Genomic DNA, 17739 nt, shown 5'->3' with positions numbered 1-17739 from the left:
CCCCTTTTTATTTTATTTATTTTACCGTTATTTTACCAGGTAAGTTGACTGAGAACACGTTCTCATTTGCAGCAACGACCTGGGGAATAGTTACAGGGGAGAGGAGGGGGATGAATGAGCCAATTGCTTGTATATCAAACCATAGCTGCAATACGAACACTTGTGTTCATAATCATTCACTGGAACAAAGAGATCTGTTCAATCTGACAATTTATCTTGGTTGTACAGTCGTCTCAAATAAAACTGACTGTTTCAAGGACAGCTTTTTTCCATCTACGTAACATTGCAAAAATCAGAAACTTTCTGTCCAAAAATTATGCATAAAAATGTATCCGTGCTTTTATCACTTCTAGGTTAGACTACTGCAATGCTCTGCTTTCCGGCTACCCGGATAAAGCACTAAATAAACTTCAGTTAGTGCTAAACACGACTGCTAGAATCTTGACTAGAACAAAAAAATGTGATCATATTACTCCAGTGCTAGCCTCTCTACACTGGCTTCCTGTTAAGGCAAGGGCTGATTTCAAGGTTTTACTGCTAACCTACTAAGCAGTACATGGGCTTGCTTCTACCTATCTGGTCCTGCCGTACATACCTACACGTACGCTACAGTCACAAGACGCAGGCCTCCTAACTGTCCCTTGAATTTCTAAGCAAACAGCTGGAGGCAGGGCTTTCTCCTATAGAGCTCAATTTTTATGGAATGGTCTGCCTGCCCATGTGAGACGCAGACTCGGTCTCAACCTTTACATTTTTCTTGAAGACTCATCTCTTCAGTAGGTCCTATGATTGAGTGTAGTCTGGCCCAGGAGTGTGAACGGAAAGGCACTGGAGCAACGAACCGCCCTTGCTGTCTCTGCCTGGCCGGTTCCCCTCTCTCCACTGGGATTCTCTGCCTCTAACCCTATTACAGGGGCTGAGTCACTGCCTTACTGGTGCTCTTCCATGCCGTCCCTAGGAGGGGTGCGTAACTTGAGTGGGTTGAGTCACTGACGTGATCTTCCTGTCTGGGTTGGCGCCACCCCTTGACTGTGCCATGGCGGAGATCTTTGTGGGCTATACTCGGCCTTGTCTCAGGATGGTAAGTTGGTGGTTGAAGATATCCCTTTAGTGGTGTGGGGGCTGAGCTTTGGCAAAGTGGGTAGTGTTATATCCTGCCTGTTTGGCCCTGTCCTGGTGTATCGTCGGATGGGGCCAGTGTCTCCCGACCCCTCCTGTCTCAGCCTTCAGTATGTATGCTGCAGTAGTTTGTGTCGGGGGGCTAGGGTCAGTCTGTTATATCTGGAGTATTTCTCCTGTCTTATCCTGTGTCCTGTGTGAATTTAAGTATGCTCTCTCTAATTCTCTCTCTCGGAGGACCTGAGCCCTAGGACCATGCCTCAGGACTACCTGGCCTAATGACTCCTTGCTATCCCCAGTCCACCTGGCCATGCTGCTGCTCCAGTTTCAACTGTTCTGCCTGCGGCTATGGAACCCTGACCTGTTCACCGGACGGCTATGAAAATCCAACTGACATTTACTCCTGAGGTGCTGACCTGTTGCACCCTCGACAACCACTGTGATTATTATTTGAACATCTTGGCCATGTTCTGTTATAATCTCCACCAGGCACAGCCAGAAGAGGACTGGCCACCCCTCATAGCCTGGTTCCTCCCTAGGTTCTGGTCTTTCTAGGGAGATTTTCCTAGCCACCGTGCTTCTACACCTGCATTGCTTGCTGTTTGGGGTTTTAGGCTGGGTTTCTGTACAGCACTTTGAGATATCAGCTGATGTAAGAAGGGCTATATGAATAAATTTGATTGGACTGGAAGCAGAGCTTAAATTCCATTCACTACCAAACTATATTCAAGATGGATACTAAATTATCAAAGCTTGATACACACAACCCTTCCACTGTTCAGTAACACTGGACACTAGTTTTGCACCAAAAATGTTAACGTTTATTATTTTGATTTACAATTTGTAACTGTACTTGTTTCCTTTGAATATCCAACCACTACTTTATTGCATGAGAAAATAAAACACGAACAGTCATTCACACAGTGTAATTGTATGTGCTTTAGCATTACAGTGGAAGTAAAATGAGCTCTAAAAAATGATATACCAACACCAAAAACCTACAGTAATAATTTATTTTGTTCAAAGTGTTCATTCAGTCCTTCTGAGATAGTTAAAAAGCATCCAACTCACCTGATAACAATTAAACAGCAGAGCAATGAATCTTATCTACTCTCTTATATCATCTATTTTCCAATGTAAATATTTTCTCATTCGAAAAGTTGTCAAGGGTAACTTGCAGTTAATTCCTTTACGTTCAGAGCACACAAAAATAGTGTAAAATGTTACACTACAGCTACCAACACATGTGACCACATACATGTTAATCTTTACTTCAGGAACCAAACCATCAGGTCATGCAAGGAAGGGAAGTTTATAATACATTTGCAGTAGTAAAAATGAGAATTAATTTTCTTTTGACTGAAACTTAGGTTTAATAAAAAATAAATGGAGTAGCATTAAAGTCCATCTTTAAGGGATTTAACAACCCAAATAGGCAACTTTAAGTGATTATCTTTGTCAAGTCAGACAAGATTCAGGATCTTTACAGGGGTTTAAATTAAATACATACATAATTAAAATCTGTACAGTACAAATTCACATACATTATCCTTCAGAGGTCTCCCTCTCTCTCGTTCTCTGATAACCAAGTGTCCCAGCCACATTCCTACCAGCAAAGAAACACGAGCCCAGCAATTAGGCTAGGCATCAACTACAATAACCCTCTAGTATCTCACTATTATTTACATGTTAGTTTTTTTACACCAAAAGTTGATGAATCCATGATCTTTGCTTAGTGTTTGAATAATTCTTTACAACAGAGGTCACTAGGTATGCTCAAGACATTTCCCCTAGATCTTGGTTGTGTGTCTGTGTAGTCTAGCCTCAAGGGACTTAAACTGAGGTTACAATGTAGGACCCACTTTCTCCAGCACTTTCTCCTTTAGATTCTCTCTTTTTTGCACTGTTGGTGACGCTGACAGGCGTGGGTATCTGTGAGGGTCGTGGTGGTGTGGCACTGTCAGCACTGCTCTTCCTGGGGCTAGGAGTGTAATTGAAAGGGCTAACCCTGGCAGCCACAGCACCACTAGGTGAGCTGTGTTTGCTAGAGTTGGAGGAGCTAAAAGGGGTGCGTTCAGCAACAGGCAGTTCATGGGCCTCTGGGATGATGCTCTGAGCAGGCTTGAGGTCTGGCCCTTTCTTATCAAGACTCTCACTGCTCCTAAACAAGTTTAAATTAGTCTCTGGACCTAGCCTACGAGCATTTACACTTTCATTTTTGGACTGTTTGGGATGGGTTTCACTTGACAAGAGATCAACAGAGGGCATTTTGACTAGAACACTGTCGATTACTGGAGGTGTGTTTGCTGTTGGAGATTTTACAGACCTCGGACTGTTAATGGGACAGTCTTCAATCCTCACCCACACATCCTCAGTCTTGGACACTGCAGGGCTCATTTGGTGCCCCATGGCCATGGTGTTAGAGTCTATGGAGGAAGAATCGTGGCCTTCTGACTGAGCAATTTCACTGTCCTTCATCTTCCTCCATGTTCCTTTTAAAGGGTTTCCATCTTTACCGTGTGGGGACCTTTGGGCTGGACTCAGTGGCTGTCGTTCATCCTCACTTTTGCCTTTTTCACTTGACTCAGAGGAGGCAGAGAGGATGGAAGAGGAGCTGCCAGTTCTCTTCCAGGTGCCAACCCTAGGAAGAGAGGAGGAGTGTTTGCTTTTCTCCCTCTTCCATGTCCCTGTCCTGTTAAGATTAGGGAGTCTGGAGGGGCTTTCTGAATGGGATCTGGAGATGTCGTGTTTCCCTCCCCTTTGAGGTTGCCCATCCTCATTTTCTGAAGAGTTTTGACTCTGAGGGGACTTTTTCCAGTTGCTTCCCTGACTTCCTTGATAGGGCAGAGTCAACGACATATCTGGCAAAGACGGGCTTGACACAGGCGTTTGAGACTGGCTGGTAGAGGAGGGGGACAGAGACTCGAACGAGGCAGACTCTTCCAATTTCCTCTTCAGTGTTGGACTAGGGGCCTCTTTGATGAATGTTGACTGGCGAACTAGGGCAGGTTTCTCCGACCGGTCTGACTCACTTCCACTTGACTTTGTGGATGTCATCCTGGACAATTCTTGCTTCTTAGATGTGCCAGTAACTCCACACTGATTCAGGCTCTTTGAGGCAGATTCACTCCTAGGGATTCCGCTAGTGCTTCTAGTCAAGCCAGTCTGCTTGGGTGGCGTTTGCTGACCCATCTGTCTTCCAGGGGAGGTGTAGGACATCCTGCCAGAACCAGAAGACTTGGTTGACGATGTGCTTGGAGAAGCAGTGCGAGGCAGTTGGGATAATTTGTTTGAGGATCCCAGACCATTTCTTCCAGGTGACACAGAGGCGCGACCAGGTGACTGCATGGGTCTGGTGGTCAAGGACTGCTGAGCTGGCCTGGATGGTGTGGAGTCTCTGGATCCAGATCGTGATGAAGCTTTACTTGATCCCGATTGAGATCCAGGCTGATCCCTGGCGGGACTAGGGTCAGATTTAGCAGGTGGTTTAATGCTTCTGTTTGAATTACTGGAGCTCTGCCCTTGGGTAGGGGGAATTTTTGAGACTGAGGCTGGACCGCGGGCTGGAGGCTTCTTTTGGACTGGGCTAGTGCTTGGAGAACTGCTTCTAACACCAGGGACATGGATCATTGTCCTACCACGAGAGATTGGAACAGTAGGGGCCGTCTGCCTCTGCTGTAATGAGGCTGGGGTCTCAGTGATTGCACGTGGTTTTCCTGTTATGAGACTTTTGTAGACTTTCTTGCCCCCTTTAAGGGCTTTTGCTGCCTCCTCTTCCTTTTCTTTCTTTTTTGCTTCTAAAGTGCTCTTTTCACCAGGTTTTAATATCCGTGGGCGTCCTTTGTCAGATGCAGATTTATTATCCTCTGAATTTAAGGGTAAATGAAAGGGAGACCCAAGGGATATTCCAGATTTGAGGGAGAGGATTGAGTCAGAGTCAGATGAGCCTTGTCTAGAGAGGCTAGCAGCTGCCTGGTGCAAACTGCTGACGATGGAATTGGCACCCTCTTGGATGGCCTTCCAATCAAATGACTCAGAGTCTGGCGATAAGGCTTGTTCAGAAACTGGACTATATGTATCAGTGAGATCTAATATGAGTTCTGGCTCCTCAGCTAAAATGCCATCCATACTTCTCTCCTCAATGGCATCTCCTTGGTCATTCCCCTCTTTATTTCTCGCTGTCTGTTTTTTCTTTTTTGGCATGGCTGAACTGATGCACTCTTGTAGAAGGTCATCTTCTGAGTCAATGCTTAGTGAGCTGAGTGAACTGTTTCTTGAAAAACACACAGGGGTATCTTCAACATGAAAGGCTTTTGGTGCGTAACCAGAGGCTTGGGGTCTTGTAGGAGCTTCCACCTGAGTTACATCCTCCTCCTCTTCTTCTTCTTTTGGCTGGAGGTCTTTGTTGTTGTTCTCTTGGTCAATGTCACTTAAAGAGCTGAGAGATGAGTTTCTAGAGAAACACATTGGTGTGTCTTCAATGGAAAACTTCTGCTTCTCATCTGGCACTGGCCCCATGTTTTCTTTGGATGCTTGTGGAAATACTGCCTGCTTCTGTTGCTGAGGTTTTGTTGGAGCAGTCTGTGGTAGATTTGCCCTGTTTGCCCTTAAAGATGGCTTTCCACAGTTTTTTGTTGAAGCTTTTCTCTGGTCTTTGTCTTTTCTGAGTTCTGCCTTTTCCTTGGCGAGGTTAGGTTCCTCATCCTCAAAGTCCAATGAACTCAGTGAATCATTGCGTGAGAAGCAATAGGGTGTACCCTCTATTGGTGTGTAATGCTGTGGCGAGTCAAAAGCAAACCCTGGACGTGGCCTCTCCGCATTTTGTGGCTTATCTGTGAAATCTCTGGATGCCATTTTTGTCTGTTGCATTTTGGTTTCTTTGTTTTTATCAGGGTATGAAGAAAAGTTGAACGGAGGCTGGGGTTTCTTAATCATCCTAGCTCTGTACTCACTACTCTGTGGCATTGGTTTAACAGGGGAAGTGGGCTTCTTTTCAACCTCCTGCTGGACTAGGCTAACAGGAGAAGCTGACGGGTGCAGTGGTTGATCGTACACTTTCTGTACTCTAAAGGATTTGTGGATTTTACCTTTTGGCATGGCTGAACTGATGCACTCTGCTAAAATATCATCCCCTTCATTTTCTGTCCCGGCAGCTTGTGTGGAGGAGGAAGTAACACCTGCATCTTTTTCCTCTGTACATTTACCTTCTGGAATAGTGTCCCTTCTTTGACTGGATGATATTTCTGCACGAGGAGGAGCACGGCTTTCAGCATTGGCCAGCTCATTAGGGGGTGAATCAATGGTGAGGTCGCTGAGAGATGTGGCTGTTGAGAAATTGATGGGGGTTCCCTCTAAACAGTAAATCCTAGGCATGTCCTCTCCATGGGCAAAGTTCGCGGTCTTCTGTTGTCCTCTGGTTTGTGACGGGTGTAATTTGTAAACAGGAAGTTGGCTTGGTTTACGGGCAGTAGGTGGTGGTATTCTAGAAGTAGTGTTGGAAGGGGATTGCTTTTTGAGTTTTCTTGATGACTTTGTTGGCATGGCTGAGTTTATGCAAGCCTCCAGTATTTCTATATCGTCATCATCTGAATCATCCAAAATGTCTTTTTCCGTCTCACGCTTCCCTTGGCTTGGGGGTTCTGTAGTGTCATCATTCTCATGCTCAGCCTCAATTCCCTGGTCGTCTTCATGAACAGGAGGCATGATCTTGAGCTCATCTTTCTGAATGTAAGGTTCATCTAAGCTTAAAGCACTGAGGCTGGATGCGCAAGAGAATCCTTCTGGGGTACTCTCTGTCGCAAAGTGTAGGAGGGCGTCATTATCCGGAAGCACCTGGACTCTCTGGACAGCAGCGTGTACAGCAGCATGTCTTGGAGCCATATCCGCCCTCGGAGGCGGCGGAGGTGGCACCTTTTTGTGTTTCATTGGGGGTGGATGTTGATTTTCTGGGGGTGGTGGTGGTGTTTTGCTACGACTCGGAGGCATGGTCTGACCAGGGCTGTCGGGCAGATCGCTTGGACTAATGATTCCACTGGGCATACCGCTACACAATTCACTCTGTATAGAGCTAGCGATGGAATGGCTCTCAAAGCTGTCGAGAGAGCTTACAGATGTGCATCTGCTGAACATGAGGGGTGTCTCCTGCACATACTGTTCTGGGGGGCTTTTGGGGGTCTGGGCGCCACTTTTGGATGGGGATTTGGCTCCAGATGAAAACTCAACAGCTTTGTGATGTCTGGATCCATCTCCATGAACTTGACTATTCCTTGGAGGCTTCATTCGGACATACTGCACAGACAACTGGCTCTCGGTTCTGCGTTGTTCTCGTGTGTGACCGCCAGTCGACTCTTTCTCAGAGATGGGAAGAGTTGGGTAGTTACTGGTAGCATTTACATTCCTCTTGCAGCCCTCCATTTCATCCTCCTCTGAGGACAAGGATGACAGAGAGCTACCCCTTGAGAAACAGATGGGTGTGTCCTCAACACAGTACGTCTGTAGTGTCTCTTGATTGACGGTAGGGGGTTTGCATATTGTGTTCTTCTGGCCTGGCCGAGTTGGCCCTGATCTCATTTGAGCAGAGGATGGATGTAGCTGCATTTGTCTTCCTGCATTCTTTATGGATGACACGGATGATGTGGAACCATCTTGGCTCAGATTGTCTTTCACTGAGCTCTGAGTGGAGGATGACTTTGAATGACTAAACATGGATTTTTGGGAGGAGGAGTCTGAGTATTTCAGACTGTAATCAATGGGTTGTTCTGCGTGATGTTCCTCGTTGTACTTCATGCTGTAATTGGTCGGCTGCTCATCTTGTTCTTCCTCTGAGTATCGCTCACTATAATTGGTTGGTTTGTCATCACTGTAATCATCCACAGACTGGCACATAGTCTGGTTGTTCATCTTTTTGTTAATTCCTTGAGTGGGGCCAGCATTGCTTTGATCTTGTTGATTGGCGTTCCTTGATCTGAATCCCTGTGGCATTTCTGTTTGCACGAACCTGGGCTTGTACTTGAGTTTTTCCTCGCCCTCACCGTTGCCCTCCGTGTACATGGGGTAGCCTGGGCTTTGAGATCGCACAGACCTCTGATCTGTCCGTTTCATCTCCTCCTCCATGTGCTTAGGCCTCGCCCACCTTTCATTTTGGCTTGGACTTTGCCGACCAGAGTTCAGCTGCTCGTCAGAATACTTCAGGCTGTAATTGATGGGTGTGTCAACTTCTCCATCATCATCTTCCATGTGGTTTGCATTGTGGATCTTGTGAGCGAGGTCTGCAGGATATTTTCTATAGACACAACACTTCCCCTCATCATCCTCAGAGTAAGAGTCCACAGATGGCTTCATCTGGCCTCTTTTTCCATAGCCGTCAGTGCTGTTGACACTGTTGAGACTGTCGTTTGACGCCCTGTATTCTAACTTGGGCATTGGACAAGGTCTGCCCGAGTGATCGGGCTTAGTGTAGGGGTATACATTTGAATGACCATGTGCTGCAGTGGTACGGTGAGGGTCTTGATTAGGGCTCTCTGGTGACCGGTCATCCAGACCAGTCAGCAAGTGAATGCTTTTCACCTCCTCCATCACCAAGGCGATCTGAGCAGCTGTTGTGGCAGGCATCTGCATTCTCTTAGAGTCATGATCTGGGTGGAAACCCCCGGGTGCACCCCTCGGTCTGTCTCTGTCCTGGCTTCGATCCCTCTCAGCCCTAACACTGTCTATGTTTCCCCTTGGGTTCTCTCTGGGTGACGGGCTTGACAGAACTGGTGTGTTCACGTAAGGGGGGCGCACAGGCACACTGTTGGGGCTAAACCCGTCCGATCTAGAAACACCATCGTAATCACTGTAGACATTCTGCTTGTGCCTGCTTGGTTTACCCCTGTGGGACGCCTTGGGGCTTAAATTGTCAATGTTGTCAAATGTCTCAGAGAGGTGCTGAGAGTCCAGTTCCTCGATCAAGGCTTTCTGTTTCCTGACGTGAAGAGAGGGCAGGCTGGATCCAGGCGACATGATGTTGGCGTCCTTGTATTTGGCGGGCCTGTTGGCCATTAGGTTCCTCAGTGCTGCAGCGCTGCCCATGGCGATCATCTTGTGCTTGGAGTGGATTAGGTTCTTCAGCATGCTCACAGCACCCATGTCCCACAAGGCCTCCTGGTCCTTTGCGTTGCGGGCAGAGAGGTTCCACAGAGTGCCGCACGCGTTGCTCACAATAGTCAGGCTGTGAGACTTCAGGTGCTGCAGGAGTGTCTGAAGACAGTTGTTCTCTCTCAGGATTTGCCTACAGACAGAAACATATGGTCCTGTAAGCTTTCAAGTGTACAAATTACAGGGGACACAGTAAAATATCAAATAATTATAATATTTAACAGCATAATACTATAATTAATCACTTTTGATTTTCGAAAACACACCTGTGATCTTCATTTGTAGCGATGAGACTAGACACGTTGCGCAAGATGCCTCCTCCACTTTCAATGATGGCGAGGGTGTTGGTTTGGCTTCGGTACGTCAGAGTGCTAACCAGGAAGGCCAAAGCCCCCTCAACAGCACAGATATCAGCTTTGTTTTCAGTGCAGTGAGCCGACAGGTTCCACAGGGCACTGAGGACACTCTTCAGAGTAGACTCCTATAAAAAGGGAAAGAGGACAAACTATTAGCCAGTGAATACATCTTCAGGCAAATATCTTGATCAAATTCCTATTGGACATTTCATTCAAATATTTATACATTATGTGCTCCTAATTATATATTTGTACCAAAATAACCAAGGTGACCTGTAATTGAAAGTGTATTCATGATGCGTCTCACCTTCTGCACCTCCAATGCACACTCCATCAGAGCCCTGACGCTGCCCACCTCGCGGAGGGTCTTCTTACTGCTCACATCTGCACGCCAGGACAGGTTCCTCAACACACTGGCAATCACCTGCTGTAGATCCTCACTCTCAGACTTCAGCTGAGCCACCATGGCCCTCATGCATCCCTTCATGGAACACAGTGTTGCCTGAGGATTGAAGACACAGAAATATGCTTATTATTAAGTTGAAGCCATACTTTTTAGAACAAGATTATCAAAGAATACACTTACTCTCAGGTGTAAGGACACATGTGGGAAGGTTTCCCAGACTCCGATTGATCCTACTCCTAAACTAAAAAGCATGCTCAATGGAGATTGAACTTTTTTTTTTACTCTAGGAATAGGCTTAATCTGGACCTGAGGAACCAGCCACAAGGTAGACATCCCAAAATGTTCTGTAACAATTCCACACACAATCAATCTATATCTGACATTAGGCTACATAGTCTGAATAAGCTCACCTTATTGGCAACATCCCCAAAGGTGAGGTTGGTGAGCGCCATGCCAGCGTATCTCCTCAGAGTGACGCTGTAGTGGTCGCTGGTGAGGCCATAGATTTCACAGTCCACTTGGAGCAGCTCCCCTATAGCCTGCAAGCCCCCTGGGAACACACAGCGCAGCAGGAGAAATGCCAATCAATAAATTGAATTAGTCTGCCCCATGAATGTTCTACTATATAATGTCCTATGCAACGCACATAATTGAGGACATTGCAGAAGATCCTACATCGTTACAGTGGTGAATACATCAATTATTTCTCTAACATGAAGCCTTTAAGTAGCTCTGTTCTGTTATGGTTGCTTGGTGATGATAATGGTATGAATTATAAAATCCATCAAATGTGTTATCTTTAAAGATAACTGCCTGGAAAGCAGTGGAGGTGATTACCCTGGTTAATTAGTCTAAGTAAAAACAAAGTGCATTTGGTGAATACTTACCGAGCTCATTCATAGCGTGCCTGTGCTCTTCATCAAAGGACAGCTTCATAAGAACACACACCGCTGGGCAGATCTGATGCTCCACGGGAGAGGGCACTGGGGTTCACACAAACACACCATTTGGTAACAAAAATCCATTACCCATCCAAATGTCCATTCACTAACCAAATCGACACAGTTCATCTATACGACACAATATTTTATTTTAGTGAGGTCAGCAATACATACACCAACACATCAAGACTAGATACACAAAACCAATACAACACAGTAAACACAGAGGAAGCCTCACTGGGGTTCTTGTCCTGGTCCACTCCTCTCTCATGGCTCTCCTGCCACTCCCAGCAGGTCTCACAGTAGACCCTGATCTGCTCCAGGAGGTGCAGCACTCTGATCTCCCTGCGACCCCTCTTATCATCAGGCTGGGAGTGGATAATGTTATGAAGGGCGGCACTGGCTCTCGCCCGGGCCTCCTTGCTTCCCCGTGAGTTCCCCAACAGCACAGAGTCCTTGAATAGAATCAAATGTTATTTGGGGTAAAAAATGATAATACATACCTTGACAAGACATTTGATCCCAGAGGATTTCACATGAAAGCATGAATTAAAACACATATTTCCAGAGTGATCCTTCATGGTAAAACAAATAACTAATGATAAAAAAAAAAAGTTACCCCCCAAAAATGTAACATTTCAAACCTTGTCGTTGCCGTGGAGGAGCTGGATGAGTAAGGGAAGGCAGCCAGACTGACGCATGGCGATGCAGCTGTCCTGAGAGCTGGACATGGCAAGCAGAGTGCGAGACATGTCATCTTTATCGTGGGTTCCCAGCATTGAAAGAAGGGAATATACCATCTCCACCTGTAGGGCAAGGCCGACCGTGAGAAAAACTATATTGTAGAAGACACACTGATAATTTATAGGTCAAAACAAGTTATTCATATCGAAATTGATAACATACTCCTTGGGAATAAATAATAATTTATGTGGGCTACTTCTGTTAAAATAAATGTATAATTTTTATGAAATTGCTAAACTACACTGAACAAAAATATAAACGCAACATGTAAAGTGTTAGTCCCATGTTTATGAGCTGAAATAAAGACCCCAGAAATATTCCATATGCACAAAAAAGGCATTTCTCTCAAATTTTGTGCACACATTTGTTTACATCCATGTCAGAGATCATTTATCCTTTGCCAAGATAATCAATCCAGTTGACAGGTGTGGCATATCAAGAAGCTGATTAAACAGCATGGTCATTACACAGGTGCACCGTGTGCTGGGAACAAAAGGCCACTAAAATGTGCAGTTATGTCACAACACAATGCCACAGATGTCTCAAGTTTTGAGGGCGCGTACAATTGGCATGCTGTCTTAAGGAATGTCCACCAGAGCTGTTGTCAAATAATTTAAGTGTTAATTTCTCTACCATAATCCAGCTCCTAAATCGTTTGAGAATTTGGGAGTACGTCCAACTAGCCTCACAACCGCAGACCACGCGTCGTGCGGGTGAGAAATTTTGCGAATGTTGTGAACAGAGTGCCCCATGGTGGCGGTAGGGTTATGGTATGGGCAGGCATAAGCTACAGACAACGAACACAATTGCAATTTATCGATGGCAATTTCAATGGACAAATATACCGTGACGAGATCCTGAGGCCCATTGCGAGACCCATTTTTTTTTTAAAGGTAACTGTGACCAACAGATACATATTTGTATTCCAAGTCATGTGATACCCATAGAATAGGGCCTAATGAACTTATTTCAATTGACTGATTTCCTCATGTAAAAATCTATGAAATTGTTGCATGTTGCGTTTATATTTTTGTTCAGTACAGATAACATTTCACAATTCCGGTTTGGTCATGCAGGCAGAACTCATGTGGTTAATTGTTAACGGGGGCTGTTTCATAGTAACAGTAGAACTATATCAACCTGAGGTGTATTAGAATCTCTGGTTACCTTGGTGCCCAGGTGACTGGTCAGTCGGCGGGGCACAGAGTAACTACCCACACCCAAACTTATTTCACTGGCAGAATCGTGATCCAGGCGACTGCTTGAACCCTAAAAGAAATTAAGAAAAACATTTTATCAAGAGAACATCCCTGGTCATCCCTACTACCACTGATCTGGAGGACTATACTTTTACTTTTGATACTTAAGTACATTTTGATGCTAAGAACTGATGCTATAGCAAGCAATCAAGAGTGAAACGACTCAACTCAAGCCCCCTAACCTCCCCCCCATGCTCTCCAAATGGACTAGCTGTGAGGGCTTCTGTTCCCTACTAGTCAGGGGATGCTATTCACGAGGACATATTGTTCCGTCTCACGATTCCCAAGCATGAAACGGCTCAGTGTGTTGCGTGGCTATATTGACAAAAACAGACTCCATGGGATCGAATGATGGACTTTTGCACAGATGCGGCTCTGCACTCTAGTTATGAATGTGTCTCCCTCTGCATTAGAGATGCATTGTATGATACACCCACTGAGCTATAATGGATACAGAGAGCAACTGTCTGCAAAAGAGCTGAGCGCAGAACTCAGAAACGCAGCAGGTAACATCGATTGTAAACTACATCACGCACGCCTGTTCGCAAAACTACGTGGAGATATGAGATCAGAGCATGTCAATGTTCTATTTCACACCGAGGCAAAGTGGTTACTGAGGGAGAGTGATAGAAAGATGTTTTGAATTGTGAGAGGAACTGTTGTCATTCGCAATGGATGTGTAAAAACAAAAACAGACTGTGTTGAATTTCTGTGTAATGAACGTTTTAAAAAAGAGGTGTCTCCTTACCTATGTAACAGACATATTTGGGAAACTGAACGAACTGAAAGCAAGCATGCAGAGGAAATTCAAAACAATTTAACAGATGAGTGACCAAATCAGCGAAATCCAGTCGACTATGACATGGTTCAGTATTAGGGTTTATTGGCGGGAACCCGGTTACCAAGATTTATCGCCCAAAACCACTCCCTTTTCCAGGGATAAATAAATGTGAGAAACCAGTAAATTATAATACACACAGCATGACGTGAACTGGAAATGTTAAATTATATGCGATGTCTAAATATGGATTCTCTATGGCCTTCACTCTGGTCACAGTACGATGAATCGACAACGCTCAGGGTGGTGACCGACAGCCCATTTCAGTATGTAGACCCATCATGGAAACTTTTTTTTATTATGACAGGTAGACCTACATTTGCTGCAGCATAGCCTATGCTACAGTAATATAAAGAGCAAATGCATATCTAATTTACACATTTCCATCTGGCTTTCGGGGTAACCTTATTTTTTATAATTGTCATTTGTTCTTTTTCTTTTCAAATGCAGAGTTTTCAAATGCTCCTATATCATTAATTTAAATCAGTGCACGAGCGAGCACTATCCCGCAGTCTCTCCAACAATTCCATTAAAATTGCAAAATAGATAATCCTGTTCAAAATTGATATATTCAGTACCGTCGGGAAATATTTAGACCCCTTCACTTTTTCCACATTTTGTTACATCACAGCTTTATTCTAAAATTGATTAAATAAAAAAAATGCCCTATAAATGACAAAACGAAAACAGGTTTAGAAATATTTCCAAATGTATTAAACCTAAAAAACAGAAATAGTATTCAGACCTTCTGCTATGAGACTTAAATTGAGCTCCGGTGCATCCTGTTTCCATGGATCATCCTTGAGATGTTTCTACAACTTGATTGGAGACCACCAGTGGTAAATGTAACTGATTGGACATGATTTGGAAAGGTACACACCTGTCTATAGAAGGTCCCACAGTTGACAGTGCATTTCAGAGCAAAAACCAAGCCATGAGGTCAAAAGAATTGTTCGTTGAGCTTGGAGACAGGATTGTGTTGAGGCCCAGATCTGGGGAAGGGTACCAAAACATTTCTGCAGCATTGAAGGTCCCCAAGAACACAGTGGCCACCATTATTCTTAAATGGAAGAAGTTTGGAACCACCAAGACTCTACCTAGAGCTGGCTACCTGGCCAAACTGAGCAATCGGGGAGAAGGGCCTTGGGCAGGGAGGTGACCAAGAACCCAATGGTCACCCTGACAGAGCTCCAGAGTTCTTCTGTGGAGATGGGAGAACCTTCCAGAAGGTCAACCCTCTCCGCAGCACTCCAACAATCCGCAGCTACTCCTCAGTAAATTGCACATGACAGCCCGCTTGGAGTTTGCCAAAAGGCACCTAAAGGACTATCACACCATGTGAAGCAAGATTCTCTGGCCTGATGAAACCAAGATTGAACACTTTGGCCTGAATGCCAAGCGTCACGTCTGGAGGAAACCTGCCACCATCTTTAAGGTGAAGCATGGTAGTGGCAGCATGAAAACCTGTTTCACTTTGTCATTATGGGGTATTGTGTATAAGGCTGTAATGTAACAAAATGTGGACAAAAGGAAGGGGTCTGAATACTTTCCGAATGCAATGTATGTATATGTATGTACAGTACCAGTCAAAAGTTTGGACACCTACTTATTCAAGGGTTTGTAGAATAATAGCAAAGACATCAAAACTATGGAATAACACATGGAATTTTTTAGTAACCAAAAAGTGTTTATAAAATATATTGATTTGTTTAACACCTTTTTGGTTACTACATGATTCCATATGTGTTTTTTCATAGTTTTGATGTCTTATTCCACAATGTAGAAAATAGTAAAAATAAAGAAAAACCCTTGAATGAGTAGGTGTGTCCAAACTTTTGACTGGTACTGCGCTTGTGTGTGTGAGATCTATCTATCTATATATGCATGTGTGCGTATATATCCTAGCCTACCTCTTTCAGGTAATAAATTCAATGCAGTATTAGCCTTATATTTATATATGCAGGCTGTATCACATCCGGACGTGATTGGGAGTCCCATAGAGCGGCGCACAATTGGCCCAGCGTCGTCCGGGTTTGGCTGAGGTAGGCCGTCATTGTAAATAAGAACTTGTTCTTAACCGACTTGCCTAGTTAAATAAAAATACATACATTTAGCTAATGAATGATGGATTATGCATACTAAACTTCTAACTTATATCCTGTCTCTTTCGCAATATTACATACCTGTGCTCCACTGGCCTCTCTTAAAAAAATATTTAAAAAAAAGTCTCCTTAACAATTTGAGTCCCATGAAGGAAAATCTAGACTAGAATAGCTTGCTGGACATTTCATTTTTGCATTTCTTATACCAATAGACTATTATAAGCGGTACACAAGCTCTTGTTTGCTAAAATGGTCAATACAGCAGCCAATAGAACTCGCGGGTAGTTTGAAAGAAGAGCGAACGCACGATGGTGGTTGGCTATAGGTATTTAATCAGACCCATAACCATTCAATCCTCATGAGGAGAAGTGAAAGCCTTCTGCATCTCATTCTAGTCCTATATTATTCAAGCATGTCATTAGAATGATGAAGATAAACACAAAACAAAAACATAAACACAACATGTAAAGTGTTGGTTCCAAATGTTTTTATTTTCTAGAAACCTAGCTAACAGATATAATTAATATGACTAGTTGTCCTTATCTAACAGTTGAAGGCGAGGAATGAAGCAGCACTAGAGAGAAAGAGGTGGGAAGCTAATAACATTAGTGGGAAAATGATGAAGAATTGTAATCAAATTCCCTAGCCTATACTAGTAACTTTGTAGACCGCATATGCTGCATTATCATGGTTTGAACGAGGTGCGTAATTCCAGGACGTGTAACAGTACAATACAGTAACAGTTCACACTCAAAAAGACTAGCCTACTGGAGCTTGTTATATTTATTTACACAATAGAGCATAGCTATAGCCATGTACTTTTATGTTTTTCTGTCGTGCGTAATGTGCTGTAGCCTATATATCATATAGCCTATGTATTGGATAATGGCACAATCATTTGGGCTTGGGCTCATTAAATGTTTTTAACTTGGGGCTCATAAAATGTATTTAACCAGGCTCAGGTGGCGTCAGGCTTCAATTTTCAATCAAATCCAGACATAGGCCTATTTATATGCTTTATAATGCTTTTGAATGACACATGGTTTTGGCGGGAAATACCGGGTTACCTGGGAGGAAAGTGATTTATTCTCGGGATAGAACATTTGTAAAATAGCGGGAAAATATTCAACCCCCCTTGGTTCCTGACGCAAAACGGAATACTGTGCAGTCTCCCTCACGGTGCACTGATTCAATGCTCATCTGCATACATTAAAAAATATATATATAAATCCAGGTTGGATGTGATAGGAGATATGAGGTGTGCACTGTCGACCCCGACCCAACATAATGCACCAAGCACACCCATCTCATTAGTGGTGAGATGAGAGAAATGACGTCAGACTAATTTCCAATTGAGTTGTAAGGCTGTCCCAGACTAAAAAAATAAATCTTGGTTGACTGATCTTATGTCGACTAATCGATTGGTCAACATTTTTAAACAAGTATTTTTCCATATATAGACACACCCTATGTGTTTAAATAAAAATCAACTATATGCATTGAGCTTGTCTGGTGCCTTCAGCTTACTGTTTGATGAAATAAAAGAAATGACTCAAGAGTGAGCCAGAGATCTAGAGAAAAAAAAAACTTGACCTAACCAATCTCCAGACGTTGCCAGTAATAGGTTACACGAGGAGTCGGCAACCTTGTGGAATGCCAATTTATCTCACCATTTATACCAATCTGTGTGCCAGTTATGGTTTTCATATGCACATTTTCGTGGAACAGTTTAATTTAATTTATAATAACGTCTTCATATCGCAAAATCATTGTCATGTGGTTAATCAAAATTATCAGACAAGAACGGTAAGACTGGAATTAAAGTAGATTGAAAGCAT

General features: G+C 43.9%; 1 protein-coding gene across 7 annotated transcripts in view; it reads right to left on the bottom strand.

Annotated features, from left to right (window-relative positions):
- Positions 1-1917: 1917 nt before the first annotated feature.
- The window catches only part of LOC129818803 (adenomatous polyposis coli protein-like), a 55997-nt gene continuing 40175 nt past the window's right edge, over positions 1918-17739 (bottom strand). For all 7 annotated transcript variants that reach the window (XM_055875050.1, XM_055875049.1, XM_055875053.1 and 4 more), the window contains 8 exons: positions 12870-12971; positions 11603-11764; positions 11197-11413; positions 10905-11000; positions 10428-10567; positions 9919-10113; positions 9522-9736; positions 1918-9388 (listed from right to left, as the gene is read on the bottom strand). In XM_055875050.1, the coding sequence (XP_055731025.1) occupies positions 2953-9388; positions 9522-9736; positions 9919-10113; positions 10428-10567; positions 10905-11000; positions 11197-11413; positions 11603-11764; positions 12870-12971 (7563 nt within the window). In that variant the 3' untranslated portion in view covers positions 1918-2952. The remainder of the gene's footprint in view (positions 9389-9521; positions 9737-9918; positions 10114-10427; positions 10568-10904; positions 11001-11196; positions 11414-11602; positions 11765-12869; positions 12972-17739) is intronic.

The sequence above is a fragment of the Salvelinus fontinalis genome, chromosome 21 (genome assembly GCF_029448725.1).
Source record: "Salvelinus fontinalis isolate EN_2023a chromosome 21, ASM2944872v1, whole genome shotgun sequence".
Taxonomy (NCBI): Eukaryota; Metazoa; Chordata; class Actinopteri; order Salmoniformes; family Salmonidae; genus Salvelinus; species Salvelinus fontinalis.
The sequence above is the reverse complement of the archived record's forward strand: the minus strand, read 5'-3'. Positions and strand labels throughout refer to the sequence as shown.